This window comes from Mya arenaria, chromosome 8, assembly GCF_026914265.1.
Source record: "Mya arenaria isolate MELC-2E11 chromosome 8, ASM2691426v1".
Classification (NCBI taxonomy): Eukaryota; Metazoa; Mollusca; class Bivalvia; order Myida; family Myidae; genus Mya; species Mya arenaria.
In genome coordinates, this window is record NC_069129.1 from 14,212,904 (window position 1) to 14,230,303 (window position 17,400).

Below are 17,400 nucleotides of genomic sequence, written 5' to 3' on the forward strand. Positions count from 1 at the left end.
CAAGTTTTCCCCACAACACAAGACCACTCTTGTGTAACAAGTTTTCCCCACAACACAAGACCACTCTTGTGTAACAAGTTTTCCCCACAACACAAGACCACTCATGTGTAACAAGTTTTCCCCACAACACAAGACCACTCTTGTGTAACAAGTTTTCCCCACAACACAAGACCACTCTTGAGTAACAAGTTTTCCCCACAACACAAGACCACTCATGTGTAACAAGTTTTCCCCACAACACAAGACCACTCTTGTGTAACAAGTTTTCCCCACAACACAAGACCACTCTTGAGTAACAAGTTTTCCCCACAACACAAGACCACTCTTGTGTAACAAGTTTTCCCCACAACACAAGACCACTCTTGAGTAACAAGTTTTCCCCACAACACAAGACCACTCTTGTGTAACAAGTTTTCCCCACAACACAAGACCACTCTTGAGTAACAAGTTTTCCCCACAACACAAGACCACTCATGTGTAACAAGTTTTCCCCACAACACAAGACCACTCTCGTGTAACAAGTTTTCCCCACAACACAAGACCACTCTCGTGTAACAAGTTTTCCCCACAACACAAGACCACTCTTGTGTTACAAGTTTTCCCCACAACACAAGACCACTCTTGAGTAACAAGTTTTCCCCACAACACAAGACCACTCTTGTGTAACAAGTTTTCCCCACAACACAAGACCACTCTTGTGTTACAAGTTTTCCCCACAACACAAGACCACTCTTGTGTAACAAGTTTTCCCCACAACACAAGACCACTCTTGTGTAACAAGTTTTCCCCACAACACAAGACCACTCTTGTGTTACAAGTTTTCCCCACAACACAAGACCACTCTTGAGTAACAAGTTTTCCCCACAACACAAGACCACTCTTGTGCACATCCTGCCAACAAGAGTTACTTAGTATAAGTTATCATAACTTTCATCACCATCGTTCTAAAATATATGATGTTTAAACTAAATGTTTATATTGACATTCTGTAGGTTAGTTGAACTTTCTTTGGAACAGTTTTCTTTTTTGTTGACATGTTTCATCAGAATGTTAAAAACAAAACAGAGAGTGGGGCTTTAACTATGTCTGCTCAAAGTTAGCACACATGTTGGCTGCAGCCACTTGTATAACAATGGTTAATTCTATGGTTTGGTTAAAGTTAGCCATTTATTGATTGGTCAATACCGGTATTTATCCAATATTTACTCTTGACCAATCAAATAGCTTTTTGTGCAAACAATGCACTAGATAACCTCAGCACAACTTATTCTTTTCTTTACAATTGGCTGCATTCATTATGTGAAAAAGTTGCTTGGAATTTATATGTATCACATAATCATTGTTAAGTCACTTTCTTTGTTTTTTTGTCAATGAAAAGTAATTGTTTTATGGTGCTTTTATCCTGAAAGACAATCATTTAGTTGCAGATGGCGCTGGCTGCTGCTTAGTTCTACACTCCAAAATATTTTTATATACAAATACAATGTTTCTTTCGTACTCAATGGTACAATATGGTAGAATATTTGATGAAGAAAGCACACTTTATTCTTCGTTAACTACCAAATCAAAATGTTTGTGGCTTAGGCAATGTACTCACTCATATATGTGGTAAATGCCTTGTAAAAATGATGTTATCATAAGAATTGTTTTGTTCAATGTTGATATCTGCTAAGAATGTACATCATTGTGTTGGCGGAAAGCTCAGATATTTTCAGCAAATTAACTGCAACACCTTTTTCAGTTGGTCTGTTATTTTAAGAAGGAAAGTTGAGGTAATGTGATTGCCTTGGTGAAGGTGTTTGCGTCTTTGTGGAGCAAAAAAGCATTTACCGCAGTAATAACTCAAAGCCCACTAGTGATATTCAAGTAAAAATTGAAGACCCATAATTCGGGCTTGAATAATTGTTCAGGTTTGCCCGTTCTTCAACTGAAAGAAAGAAGAAACTTAGGCATTGTTATTAGTTTGATAACTGATGCAGATGTATTCTGAATCTGTCTTAATTCAGTCATCTGTCAATTTTTTTAATTTTTTTTTCATTTATGCATTTGCATCACCTGCATATAATTATGCATTCAGTGTTTTATTCCATCTTTTTGTGAAAGGGGCCAGTGTCCTAAGCACTGTGAAAAAAAGTGACAAAATCCCTCAAATCATGATTTTACTATAGTAGGTTTCAAAGAATGAAATAAAGCAAAGGCAATTCAAGATGCAGAATTTTAAGAGACTAGGAATGCATTTAAACATAACTGTTCTATTTGAGAAACAAAATATGAATGTGAATTTTGAGTCAAATTTTGCGAAAAAACCTATCCTTTTTGAGATTGTGATGGGCGAAATTTTGCGAAAAAACCTATCCTTTTTGAGATTGTGATGGGCGGAATTTCAACAAGAAACACTGGCATAAAAAATCAGAATTCATATTAAATTGTTAATATTTGTTAGAATCAGTCTGATTTTGAATAAAAATGTGAGCTGGATGTTTACCTAGCTGAAGATGTCTTGAAAAATTGGATTACAGAAGTGGATGATGCAATTAGTGATAAAATGATGATCAAGTACTGCCGATAATCCATTGTTTAAAATATATGCATGTCCAAGATTAATTATTTACACATCATTACACATAATTATGTCACATCATTTGTGTGTGTGTGTGTGTGTGTGTGTGTGTGCGTGCGCGCGTGCGTGTGTGTGTGTGTGCTGGGGGGGGGGGTAGGTGTGAGTGTGTGTGTGGGGGAAGCAGAGGTGTGGGTGTGTGCATGCGTTTGTGCATGCACTGTGTATGTGCGTGCTTTCATGCGTGCATGGTGGGTGTGGGGGATTGCAAACTTTTGGAAGTTACCAATTGTTGGTCCCTTCATGCAATACCATTCAAAGGAGCCAGTGAAGTAAACCTCATCATTTCTAATTGATGACTGTTATATCATTCATAAAAGCAGATAATATATTGGTATGTCATTGTTTAATACGATGAATTTAGCAAATAGCTCTTTAAGGAATGTTTATTCTTTCCAAAATTCCATCATGCAGAATGTCAAATCCCATCTCAAATGTATTTTGCATTTTAAGTATCATTTTTTAAGTCTGCACAGTGGTATGGTGTTAAATCTAAATACATGTGCATGACCAAAGGGTTCAAGCTGGGATTAAGTAAGTAGGACTGACGTTTGAATACTGATCCCTCGCAATTGGTTTGTACCGAGAGGGGGATTATGGGAGTTTGGGGCTGAATCAGTTCTGTACATATCCCGTGTGTCAGAGTATGGGGGTTTGAGATTGAATTAGTTCTGTACATAAGCTGCTACAACATTTATTGATGCTCTTAACTATAGTAAGTATACAAAGAAATAAAAACTCTTGATGGGTCGTAAGTTTTCAGCAGATTGGTCCATATATATATCAGCGTATTTTTTGCTCTAGCACAGTATTTTATGTAAGCTATTGGCTAATTTAAATTTTTCCAGCACCAGTGAAAATGGTAGACAAATGTTTTAAGTGTGTGAAAACATTTCTAGGAAACTCTACCAAATCTAATGCTACACATAAAATAAACAAAACTCAATTAGAAATCAATTACCGAATATACACATTTAGAAGGTAAAAGCTGGAACTAGGATCAGATTTAACTATGATATTCTAGCCTATACATTTTTTTCAACATGCATGCAAAATCTTTAAAGTAGCTTGTGACTTCCAAGTCTGGTATTCCATGTGCATTGTGTCCGCATACAACTGTTTTCTTGATATGTTGAAGTCTTACCTGTTTAATTAATACTGTTGGGTCTATTCTATGTGTCCACTTTTGCCTCGGATCTGTGTCCTCTAAAATTGCGCAGTGGGCACACATAAGCTGACTGGGTTTGATTTGAAAAATATATTCTGTTGAATTGGTGGCAAAACACTATTTTATGAAAAGTTAATAAACTATTATGCATGTTTAAAACTCAATTCCATAAAGCAAATATACAGAGAATGTTCAATTATAGTCTTGATTTGTTTATCTTAACTTAAATATTATTTTCATGGAAATGAAAGTCCAAAACTGATGCTGTGAGTCTTCATTTGCGAAAATGTTTGATTTATTACAGGTTAAACGCACAGGTCGCAAAATATAGTAGGCTATAAAAGTAAAAAAATGTGGCATGTTTCTTTAATGTGATACAATTAATGCTGTTAAATAAGGGTACATTATAGTGATTGTTTAGACTGTTCACTTAATTGCATGCCAACAGACAAGAGACCAGCCTTTCAAGCATATTAACTTTCGTTTTGATGGGACAATCTGACAGCAATTATGTAGGGGATGCACAATTTGCCCATTATGTGCATAAAGCATCTTGCCCTTTTTGTAACCAGTCTAATTTACAAGGCGACAAGTATTCTTTTAGTTTGAGTGATACAGTCTCAAGGAGGCAAGCAATTCGGGACTTATATTACATTGCACTTTGATTTCAACGCTGTCAATAGATTCCAGCACTTACAAACTTAATTTATATGTTTTTTATGTTCTTAATTCAACAGATTTTCAAAATACTCACTTACGGGTCAAAGGTCTGAGGCATACAAATTGAATATTGTAGGAATCTAATTAAGGGTATTGTTACCATTGCTTTGGGCTAGATGCAATAAAACTTCAGTAAAACCTTGTAGATATTTTTTGTACCAAGGTGACTCATAATGCACCATTGTATTCTTTTTTTCGTATTTACTTTCAGAATTTGAAGTTATTCTACCCGTAGTCTTTCATTATGACGAGCAGGAAGGGATCCCTCCAACTACCGACGTATATACTCACCTCAAAAATCGGCGACGAAGAAGTTTGTCTTCCGACATTTTCATCAATATTACAACAGACAATGAAGAATTCCATATTCAGCTTACTCAAAATCACAAACTCCTAGCACCTGGGTTTAAAGTGTATCACCGTCATCCCTCAAGAAGTTCTTCACAGAATGACACCGATGATGTCATCACAGAAACTGATGACATCACGGATGGCAGTGATGTTGATATGATGTCACAGTGCCTGTTTAAAGGCAAGGTGCTCTCCCATGATGATGCGCCAGCAGCTTTTTCACTTTGTAATGGTGTGGTAAGTGAAATAGCTTCTGATCATGTGACTATCTCATGCTTCCGTACATAGAATTCTTTCTGAACTTAAAAAAAAAAAAAATTCAAAACTTAAAAAAATGAAGTATTGTCATTGTCTTGTTTTTGCTATGGTTATAGTCAATCATTGAGTGAAAAATGTCCTGTTCGTTGTAATTTAGGAATGTTATAAGAGATTCCCATGAAATGTTAACACATTTTACAATGACACTGCAATTATGTGTATAAGCAAGTCTAGTCACTCTAGTTTACATGTTTGAAAATTATACCCCTTGATAAGCTGAGAGAAACCTATAAATGAAGACTTGCTTTTGAAAATGACAAATAGTGAGATTGTATTTAATTCCTTTTAGTTGGTGAGTGACTTTTTCAGAGGCATTGGACAAATGTTCAAGCAAGCACCTTTTAAGGTTATTTTCAGAATAGGATGATGTTCTGCTTCTGTCGGTGGTGCATTTATTGTTAAGTGTGGTAATCATGTCCAAATATGTTACAGCGCTAATGGCAGACTTTTTGTATTTAAAATGTGATTATGTAATTTATTTTACTGATAATATTAATGTAATTATAACAGTAGCAGTTTTATTAAGTAAGAAAAAGAATGAATAACAAATTACTTTTAATCAGAATTTAATGACACTTTTCATGGATATTTAGGTATTACAGCGGCAAACTTTGATAACTTTAAACTTTCAAAGGAGTCACTTTGTTTATATCTTTTGCCGAATAAATTATGCAAGTTTGTCATATAGTAGGTATGCCTTAATAACTACTTCTAGTGCAGTTTGTTGTTTTTTAAATAGAACATAAAGCAAAGATCGCAAATAAATCACGTTGAGAGGTTTGTAAGTGACAAAGAGAGGGCATTCCAACATAAAGTATGTTACATTATATTAATCGTAAATGCAGTGTTGATGAAATTCTAACATTTATCATAACGGCTTAATCCGTAAATGATAAAGTCAGATTGAAGTTATGTTGCGATATTTTTTCTCCAGTAATTATTGAAGTGATTAACGACATAAGTTGGCTGGTTTTTAAATGAGTCATGTCTGAAGATAATGTGAAGAATAATTTATAAGGGTTTTGTTGTCAAAAAATTTATGTGTTTTAATAACATTGTCATTGATGTCGGTGGCGAATGTATTGACTGGCTGATCTATCAGAGTGATTTATGGCATTCAGAATGGCCTTGTTGTTGTCAATATAGGTCTACGGAATGATTAAACCCATAAAATGATATACTTTCGGTAGATTTTCTGATTAATCTCCGTCATTAATGTTTTCATTTTTGCAGTCGAAGTTATTTTATTGTGAATGGCACAAGTATTCAAAGGAGACACATATTCATTCACTAAAACTAATTACGATGTCAGCAGAAGAGTCCTTGTATTCGGAAAAAAAATGAAGAAGTGAAATATTGAATGGTTATAATCAATGTAAATATAACGATTTATGTCAAGGTATTTTCAACCATTACGTACTTATATATATACGGGCGTCAATGGTTTGTTCCCATACAATGTATGAATACACACAATTGCACATGGATGATTTTTTGAGCAGTTTATTTTTTTCTTGTAATACCTTTTTATGCATTTTAATATGTTTTTAGTTGTTTTGGTGCCTATTTGTATAATATATATTTTTGCAGGCATCCATTAATATAAGAAATGTGCATGGTAGTGTCATAGCCTTGCCATCATCACTGTTTGAATGCTAGCACAATTATCATCATCATCCAAAAACCTTTAATGTTGGAGGCCCTTCCTCTGAACAGAAATTTATTTGGTTTGAAGTGTTGGCAGGGGGGTTAGGGGTACTCCCCCAAGATTATTTAAATAATTTCTAGTCTGAAATGGTGCTTTTTAGGCATATTTTTTTTTTTTTTCTCCTTTATTGAAATAAAAACTAAACATGGACGATTTTAGGGTAAGTGCGTGCCAGGTGCGCCCCGGGATCTGCTAGTGATATGTGTGACAAGTCCAATCATTTTTTATAAATTATTTGTTGAGTTGTGCCCCTTGATAGAATGAGAAAAAAAATGGATGAGCCTTAAAACCTGTTTGCATTGCTCCTATCAAAACAGCAATAAGTAAATTACGCTGGTGTAGGTCTGAATACGAGGGTCAAAGTTTTAAACACCTGTTTTAGCTCTATTGCAAATTGTCACAGAACGTCTCCAATAAAGCATCATTAATTTGTCATAATGGCAATTAAACTTGTAACATCTTATCAACGCTGATCTCTGATTGTCAGATAATTGTGAAATAATTAACGTTAATTGTTAAAACTTAAATCTTGATCTGCCAGTGTTGTATTTCACCTTGTTATATGGGCCAAATAGTTACAGATTGCCATGATAATGGGTTACAGTACTTTTTTTCATTTTGTCTTATATATTACCAAAATATTCTGTATTATTCAACATGTTTTCAAGTATTTGTTAGAATACATTATTAAGTTCCTTTTTTTGTATCTAGTGATTTCCATATTCTGTGGTCTCACATTATTGTGTTGTTTTTTCCATTAATGAGTATTTCTCTCATTATATACTGCTACCTCAATCTGGTTATCATACTACAGGTTTAAAGCTGCATTCTCACAGATAGACCGTTTTTACAACTTTGTTATATTTTGTCTTGAAATGAGCAAATTTTTGCAGAAACATCTGCAAACCAATGATAAAAGATTGCTGACAAAAGATCAGTTCGCAGATTTTTATATTTCTGTTTGAAAATTCATGTTTTATGGCTTAAACTGTTACTAACAGTTAAGAAAAATTCTTAAAACAGCAATTTTTTAACTTAAATATAAAAATCTGTGATCTAATTATTTCAGCAGTCTTATTTAACTGGTTTCCATGGATTTTCGCAAAAAATGGCTCTTCAAATTTTTTCCAAGCATGGCATTTTTTTTTGCTTGTGCTGGGCTCGAGGGCTTATGATACTTTGGGGCACTAACCTAATCATAACTTTTAGACTTGGGTTTGGGCTCTTGATAGTGGTACCTATGGATGATGCAAACGAATAAACTAATCCAATTTAGAATGGGCTGAAATTGATTTACATCAAGTATCAAGTTTTGCAACATTATCAATGATTTCAATCATAAATAAATCAGTCTGCTGATTGCCTTTATGTGAAGTACTGCCATTTTAGTTGTCGAAATTTTTTTGATTGATATTCAGGGTAGTTCTTTGCTTTAAATTGACAGGACACTTCTAAAGTTTCAAGTAAAACAATTGTTCCTAATGACTTTAAGATAACACAGATAAGATTTGGATGATCGTGACATGTGACTGTCCTAATTATCAATATGACTAGCTAGCTATTCAGCGCTTGATTTATGTTCGCGACAAAAAACTGAAGTTGATCACCATGAAATGCATTTCAGTTTTTTTAATGAACCGCAATTGATCATAGAATTGGTTTGATTTTTGTGAAAGAGATTAACTTGTAAGGTTAGAGATTAACTGTCTAGATGGTTTTGAATGTAAAGCAAAATTAGTACAATGTAACCTTTCTGATTTCCACGCTTTAAATCATTTCAGGTGATTTGAGAGACACTTAAATTTGTCATTGTCCCATATAAGATAATGATTACAAATGATGGTAGAATTATAACATAATCTAACTTTAACAGCCTATCATGTAACATATTGATTATGCTTTAATATTCAACTGAGCCAAAAAAAAATTAGTAAAGAAGAAAAAGCGAAATATGATTAATGATTTCCAGGATAATCATAGGATAATCATCCATTTTTATCCTGGATTGAGATCTGCAAAGACTAGATACCTAAGTGTAACAAGAGAGAACATTTGATAGAGAATGGTGTTTTTACCAGATAATCTTAGCCATAAATTAATTAAATAGTTTTTCATCTTTATTTTTCCTCTCACATCTCCCAAGTGCTTTTTGAAAGAGATTTGCCAAATGCAAGAAATATATTGGGGAATTCATCAATTTATTTGATTATTTTATGTAAGAGGTGTAACGCTCTTAAAATCCTAAGTATCTTTTTACTTCTGTTTATAAGAACAGTATACAAATAAGTGGCAAATTTGTCTGCAAGGGAGATAATTGTTGTTTTTTAATTATGACTGTTACAGTTACCTCCACTGTTTCAAGGGGTTGCCATTCATCATTGCATTATGCTATAATTGTTTCTCCTGTTAAGTATGGCAGACACAATAGGGATAACTATGTCCAGCAGTGGCTAGTATTGGGAATCGATTTGAGTTTGACTGTCGATAATCGGTTCCACTGATGTAACCAATTATGGATAGTACAATCGTTTTTTGACAACATGATAACAACTGAAAACGTCCGAATGTATAAATTAACTCAAAGGAGAGAGTTGGCGGAAATTAACGGATCACAAAAAACTAGAGGAAAGAAGAAAAACAACTCGCTGGTTAAATTGATGATTGATTATGACCAGATACAACTGATTGTCAGCGATTTCAGACTATAATTGATCATTGGAACATCACTAGCAGCTGCACACTTTAATTTCTGATCAGTAACTTTTGAATGATTTGTAGAGCCTTAAATATTGGTATGCACATTGGTCAAGGTCAGTAGGTCATATGTGACCCCTATATTGATTTTTGGGTCAGTTAAAGGGTCAAGGTTTTTTATCTTTCCCAGGAAAATTATTTTCGCTCCCTACATTCACGGCAAGCTAGATTGGTAAATTAACAATTGTCTTATTAAATATCAGAATTTCTATTGTCTTATAACACAAACTATATATTAGAAACATTGTCTTCCCAGAAGAAAACTTCAATAACTTTTAAATTAGACAAATAAAGAACTTGTTATTCTATCAAAACAAGAATGTTTTCTTGATAAAACATATTAAATGTTGATATTTCCTCAACTTTCTTTTGTTATATATCTATAACTTGATAATAAAACAAAGTATTAGTTTACACCTAAAACAATTATCGGTTCTTATTTAAACTTAAATGACCCCAAAATTAACTTTGAGATTTTCCGGATTTCTTGATAAAAATGTACAGGTGGCATATCAGTGCATACAAATTCTTGTCTGTTGCAGTCTTGCTGTTTTATTATCGATAAACCAACATATTTTTGCAGGGTTAGAACAGATAACACCTTTTCATTGGATCTTATCTGGCCCTTGATTTATTTACATTTTATAGTCAATTAACTGTTTCTGCTGATATACACTAGTTGTGAAAAATGTTCATTTGCTAATAAAACGCATATTTTTGATAAAACATGGTCCCGTCTGTATATCGGCACTTTTCAAAGAGTTTTTCGCGCAACCATGGGAGTTTTCTACCACTGCCTGATAACATTTTGATGTCTTGAAGGGACCACCTTTTTTAAAAACAATAAATAATTTTTAAGTAGGAAAGAAATCTCTGGATGATTATGATAATCAGGCGAGCATGTAAAGATATAGAACCGTGGGACTGATTTATGCCCCGTTCCGTTTTGGGCGGCATTTCTGGGCCATATTTTATTTCTTGTTATAATTTGTAAAGTTGAATAGTGAGACCAAATTATGATGATAGAATTAACATTTAAACATTGATTAAAATTCTTGAGATATTGCAGAATGATGCTGCAAAGATAATAAATAAATCATTTTTGAGATACCAGACGTTCAAGAATGTTTTAAAGTTATTTGTTTAGGCCAGGGAAAAATATTTTTTAAATTCTCATCCAGATTTTAGAGGAAAAAAATGGGCAGGTGGGCAGATATAATTCTTTAAAGAAACAAAGGTGAGCTAGGTTTGAAATCTCGTGCTATTTTCTTGGATTGTGACCAACTGGGCCAGTATTCAATATTGATCTCATCCTTAGACATGCTTCGGGAATTCCATTCAGCCTATTGGTCAGCTTTATGTACAGGCCAATCAAAACACTTAGTTGCTTATTGAATACGGCCTGGTCTGAGGTCGATCTAAATGTGTGAGATACATGTTCCGAGGCTGAGCAGGGATGACAATAGAAATTAATGATTTGGTCTTATGGAACATTATTATGCATTATGTAAATTTCAGCAAAATAACTTTGTTCCTAAAAAAAACACACAATCTGTCATCATGTGTTAAAATGTGAAGTGAATTGAAGAGAAATTAATAAGTTTTAATAATTCTCTCACTTCTCCTGTATGTACTTTCAACAGACAAGTTAGTATTAATGATGCCATCAGAAATGTTAAAAAGATCATCACTTTTAAGTCGGAGGCTTTTTAGATAGAGGTTATAAACTTCTTTGCCACTACCAAGTTTGATAGGATCATCGGTTTAAAAGGTACCGGTAGATGGTTCATCTGTCTCCACTTCAAACAATCATAATGGTTTATATTTTCTAGTGTACAATCAAGGCCCGATATTTGACCAGATGAAGGGAACGGCTCAAATCTTAAATTTAAGTTTTAGTGGCACTGACATCACAAAAGTATAAAAAAAAGGTGCCTGTCATAAAATTTAACATTTAATTTTTGACAGTCCTGCATCAACTCATAATAAACATTTTGATTAGTCGGTTGTTTGATTGAACAACTGGAAATGTCACTTAAAGCTGCACTCTCACAGATTGGCCGTTCAATGGCAACTTTTATTTTTTACCAGGTTTTCACATACTGAAACCTGGTTATTAGAATGATGTATGTTGTTGTTCTGGGGGGCGGGCGGCCAACTGGCGTACAAAGACACCTATGAAACTGAATAACTAGATAGGATTGACATATCATGACCAAACTTTGTTGATAGGGATTAAGGATACCTTTCATGGGATTGTGTTTAGAGCCCCTATGGTCAAGGTCACTGTTTTTAATTATAGAAAAATGGTGAAACTGAATAACTTTAGTAAGGGTTGACATATCTTGACTAAACTTGGTATTTAGGGAGAGTTAATGGAGACCTTTCATGGTATTGTCGTTGGTGCCCCTAGGGTCAAGGTAAAGGTCATCTTTCCTCAATATAGAAAAAGTCACCAATGAAACTGAATAACTCTAGTTAGGGATGACATACCTTGACTAAACTTTGTATATAGGAAGAGTTCATGGAGACCTTTCATTGGATTGTGTTTGGGGTCAATGTCAAGGTCACTGTTACTAAAAATAGAATAACTGTTAAAACTGAATAACTTAAGTAAGGGTTGACATATCATGACCAAACATTGTTTATTGTAAGGGATTAAGGATATCTTTCTTGGGATTGCGTTTGTGGCCCCAAGGGTCAAGGTCAAGGTCACTATTACTTAAAAAGAAAAATGGTGGAAACTGAGTAACTTTAGTTAAGGATGACATATTTTGACTAAACTTGGTATTTAGGAAGAGTTTATGGATACCTTTCATTGGATTGTGTTTGGGACCCCTAGGGTCAAGGTCAATGTCACTGATATTTAAAATAGACTGTTGAAACAGAAATAATTTTAGTTAGGATTGACATATCTTGACTAAACTTGTTATTTAGGAAGAGATTTTGAGAACTTTCATTGGATTACACTTAGGGCCCCTGGGGTCAAGGTCAAAGTCACTGTTACTAAAAATAGAAAATGATTGAAACTGAATAACTTTATTTAGGGCTAACACGTACACTTTACCAAAAATATGACATCGGAATAGTAAACAAATAGTTATTTGACAAGAAAAAATGTATTTAAAAAAAAAATCAAACTCAATTATTATAACTTTTAAGCGATGTTTAAAAATGGATAGACATTACATCTTCATTATTTTTTTGCATCTGAGCATGAAAACTGTCAGTCAGACAGACAGAACACCTTACAATTTTAGTCTGACTGTATCCAAATTTACTAGTCATGACTGTCAAACAAATGATTATTGCAGTGACAAGTCATGATTGTTGAACAAATGATTTTCGCTATGTGTGCAGTATAATAAATAAGTTGTTTTAACATTCTCAATTGTCTTTGAAAATCACAGTGGAATGTCACACCTCAATGGGGAATGTTGCTAAGTTACATTCTGAATGAAGCAATTGTCTCCAAATAACTTTAAATTTATTGTTAATTGACCTTAGCCAAAAACAGAAGGAAGTTTATGCAGTCAATGCTTAAGTTTGGTTTATAAGAAATTTACCTTATCTCAAGGTAACTTCAAAGCCATAGAATGAGAAGGATTGAAGATAAAGGTGTCTGTCTCCCACCCAAGGGTTTGTAGGGTACGGGGCCTCGTCAGGGATACCTCCTTGTTGCCTCTTGATATGGGATCTATGCCCCTTTGCAGTACTGCATGGGCACATGTTTACATACTGTGTCTCAAGTCTGAGTATAGCCTCAGAGAAGCAATTTTTCTAAAGGACAAAAAATAATTTATATATTTTTTCTATACAATCTGTGTTAATAGATATTGAATATTTCATGTGCTAATATCTTTAATTCAGCAGTTTTTACTATCAATGCTCTGCTTAGAAAGCAAGTTGCAGTTTGAATCTGAGTCTTAATTGCCACTAATATCTCAAAGCAATATTCATGGTGAATTGACATTAGCTCTTTCTAATCAACAAGGTTGTCGGCAATGGCTTCTTTTGTTTAATATAGCTTTGTGGTGCTCTGCTAGAAAGCAAGTTTCAAAGTTGCGGTTTGAATCTGAGTCTGAATTGCCACTAATATCTCAAAGCGATTTTCATGGTGAATTGACGCTAGCTCTTTCTAATCAGCAAGGTTGTCGGCAATGGCTTCTATAGTTTGATATAGCCTTGTGATGTCCTAGTGTGAGGCGGTCAACTAAATAGGAGAGGTGGGGGGTTGTAATTACATGCCACTTGCCTTAAGAGGCTGACCAAGTATACTGGCCTTGTTAGGCCATGACATTGCCTCCGAAGTTTTGCCATTGTGTTTGCAAAACAGATATAGTTCCATTGATAATGAAGATGAAACCTTGATAAAACCAGAGTTATTATAATTTGAGGGGTTAATGGTCGTTTAAATGGTAACTTGATATGGGTAACAGTGGTTTGTAAATAATTGACGGTATGTGATGGTGGTTATGTTTCCTGCATGATATGTATGTTATGTTTCTTAATGCTTTCTAAAGATGTGTATGCTTCTGTCTTATAATTAATTGATACAGCAAAAATGGAATTGGCCGATAGGCTTTAAAAAACAACTCAAACAAGGGCTTGTTCATTTAAACGTCAAATTTTGATGATTTACAAAATTATTGTAAAATAAAGAGAAATAAAGTGAAAGGTGAATATACGGAGTTTTGTTTCTTAATAGAGGTTTCAATTAGAAATGAAAATCTCCGCAGGATGTCTTTATAATTATATGACATAAGACTTCACTTTCGGGGTGGTAAATTATCACCAGAAACGAACACTCAAGTTCAATATCTAATAATTATATGTAATACAAACTATCTCACACACTTAAGCTAGATTCTATTCTTCTACGACTATTGTTACACTCTTAAAGGTATTTTTTATGTCCGCATCAATCTTTCAAATTACCAAATTTGTCAAATAAGTAAAATAAGATACGTCTTGGAGAGGCTCGTTTGTTCGAGGTACGGAAAGAGACACTGGATATCAGACTACCGTACGACTGGATCGTGAAACAAAGTCTCGACAAGTCTATATCAACTTTCTCTCCTTTCATCGAGAAAGCAACTGACAGGCCGCTGTCGTGTGGAGTAATGTTTCAAATATGGCTGATTGTTATGTGGAACAGTTCCTTTTTTGATGAAGATTTAGTAACAACCAAGTAGAAATTTGAAGTATTTATGCAATAATTTTTCAATGCAGTGTGTGTCAAATTTACAATATACAGTAATTTGAAATGGAAATTCAAATTGTCATACATTCAAGATCTTTGCAGTAACTGAAAAATAGGGTAAACTCTAGAACAAGAAATTGTTGAAAGAAATAGATTTTCATTCGCTTAAAGAAAAAAAAGCTTCCCATTGTTGATATAGAAGTGGGCCCTTTGGGGTTCTGTTTGTAGCTGCACATTGTTAGGAGGGAGTTATGGCCCTTCAATAAGCAAAAATAAGCAATTTTAAATTATGTTCCTTGCATTTGATGGTAGAGACAATTATATGAACATGTTTTATAAAAAGAGGATGGAGCTACATGTTTGCAGCTCTAAATATTCCAATTTGTTCCCTTTCATTTTGGTTGGAAATAAATTAGATCAGGTGTGAACATTTCCCATAAACTAACTATCTCCCGTTTGACTGTACAAAACAATGCATTGGTATAAATACAGCTTCTATTGGCTGTGACATACATTTGTTACAAACATAAACTAATCATATGATTAAAGTTGATACTTTGTTGTGTAAATACTCTAAAAAAAATTGCTAACCTTGAACCTAAATGAAAAATTAAAAATCTATGAGCTAGCCTGGTCGAAAATTTTATTTCCTGTGTAAGTGATTTTTGCCTATGCACACTGCACACTGCATCTTTAACTTCTTATAATATATACCTGGTGAAAAGAGTTGTAAACCTGCTGAGATGTTTGAAGCACCTGATTGATAATAACCAGGCGTTTGATATTTAACTTCCAAAATGAGGCAAAAATCACAACTGTGAAAACAACTCTGTTCAAGAACTATTTTCCTACTGGTAGCTATAACTCAGGAACAATTTAAAGATTTGTTTGAAACTAATGGTATACATGTTAACAATGGCAGTACAAACATTTCTAGTAAAGAACAATGGATAAACACTAATATTCATTTGTAAACTTTGTGGTACTTTTGTTATAGTTCTGTTTATACTAATTTATCTAAGTTTCATTGTGATTAGACAGATATAAGCTTATATGAATCAAGTCTGTTTCAGGGGTAGGAACCTGTACTCATGTTCATTTTAAGCGGACAAGAGAAGTACCACTGGTGGTGCTCAAACCCACAACCTCTTGGGCAGGGCTTCTTAGAAAATAAATGACAATTTGCTTGTCTTGACTGATTTTGACTTTGCTGGACCTATTTTAGTAACAGAAAATGACCAAAAAAAATGTTCACTCCTTTTTAGCTTGTTTGATTTTTTAGCTATTGTCGTCAAGTTCTATTGTCGTCAAGTTCAATTGTCGTCAAGTTCTATTGTCGTCAAGTTCTATTGTCGTCAAGTTCAATTGTCGTCAAGTTCTATTGTCGTCAAGTTCTATTGTCGTCAAGTTTTGTGTTTATGTGACTTACATGAAAACTATCAAAGCTATCACTTTCAAATTTTGGAATACCTGTTCACTATCAAATGTACAATATGAAATAAATAAACCGTAAAAGGATAAAATCAGATGAGTGCTCAGCACCCGCAGGCTGTGCTCTTGTTTAATTTCGGTCCAAACCGGCTCAAACAAAGAACCTCTTGGGTATTGTTAAGATTAGCTCCAAAAATCACTGTTACATTTTGGGATAAATACTATATAGTTCTGCTGTTCATGCATGCAAGATAAAAAAAAATCAATGACTCAATATTAAATTCAATCTTTTTATTTTTATTTAAATGATTTCAATTATTCAATACTTGATGAAGGACAGAGCTTTACTGTTAAAAAACATAATAGAAAAGAATGAGAGGGTTTGTCATGTTAATGTCAAAAATTAGCATTTTCACTTTGTTCTTACTTACCATTAATCAACTTAATAAACTGGTTAGTATGTTTCTTTTTTATGCGTAAATGAAAAATAGTCCTTTCATCTTAGGTTATGCTGGTTCAGGAAGAAAAATAGGTAATTAAACGCAGAATCAGCTTCGTTGTGAAGCAATCATCTTGGGACCTTTTTGTTTAAGAAACATTCACATTTGACAGGTTCAGACATTGAAAAAAAATTTTTTGAGTGAATTGAGAACAACACCCTTGTTTCAATGATAAAACATTATCAGTGGTTCATTTTAGAGCTGTATTTTAATATTTATTTAAAAATTTGGTGTAGGATGCTCTTTTTTACTGAATAGCATTAGTAACATTATTTCAAATTAAATCAGTTTAGTTTTTGATTTACAAATTCAAAATTTGCTTTAAAAATCTTTTTTATTCAAATGAATATAAAATAATTCATTTGTTATATATCAAATATATCTTTTGCACTAAAAACTATTTGTTTTCTTATGTTTCGGGGATTTTTTGAGAGACAGGTTTTGATTTTTTTTTGTTATATATCTGATAGTTATGATAGAAAAGTCCATTTTTGTAAATGGACATTAAGTTTATTTTTCACAATAGCTGTTTCACATTCAATATTGATTCTAATATACATATATAGCTATTTTCTAAATTGTGGAAGTTAGGAATTATTTCTCTGTATCTTGAAAATAAAATGTAGTATT

The 17,400-nt window shown here is 33.5% G+C and overlaps 1 protein-coding gene across 1 annotated transcript in view; it reads left to right on the plus strand.

The window, feature by feature from the left end:
- LOC128242632 (A disintegrin and metalloproteinase with thrombospondin motifs 16-like) overlaps window positions 1-17,400 on the plus strand; it is a 70,913-nt gene that overhangs the window by 14,757 nt on the left and 38,756 nt on the right. The window contains exon 3 of the mRNA XM_052959863.1: window positions 4,717-5,093. Within this exon, the coding sequence (XP_052815823.1) occupies window positions 4,717-5,093 (377 nt within the window). The remainder of the gene's footprint in view (window positions 1-4,716; window positions 5,094-17,400) is intronic.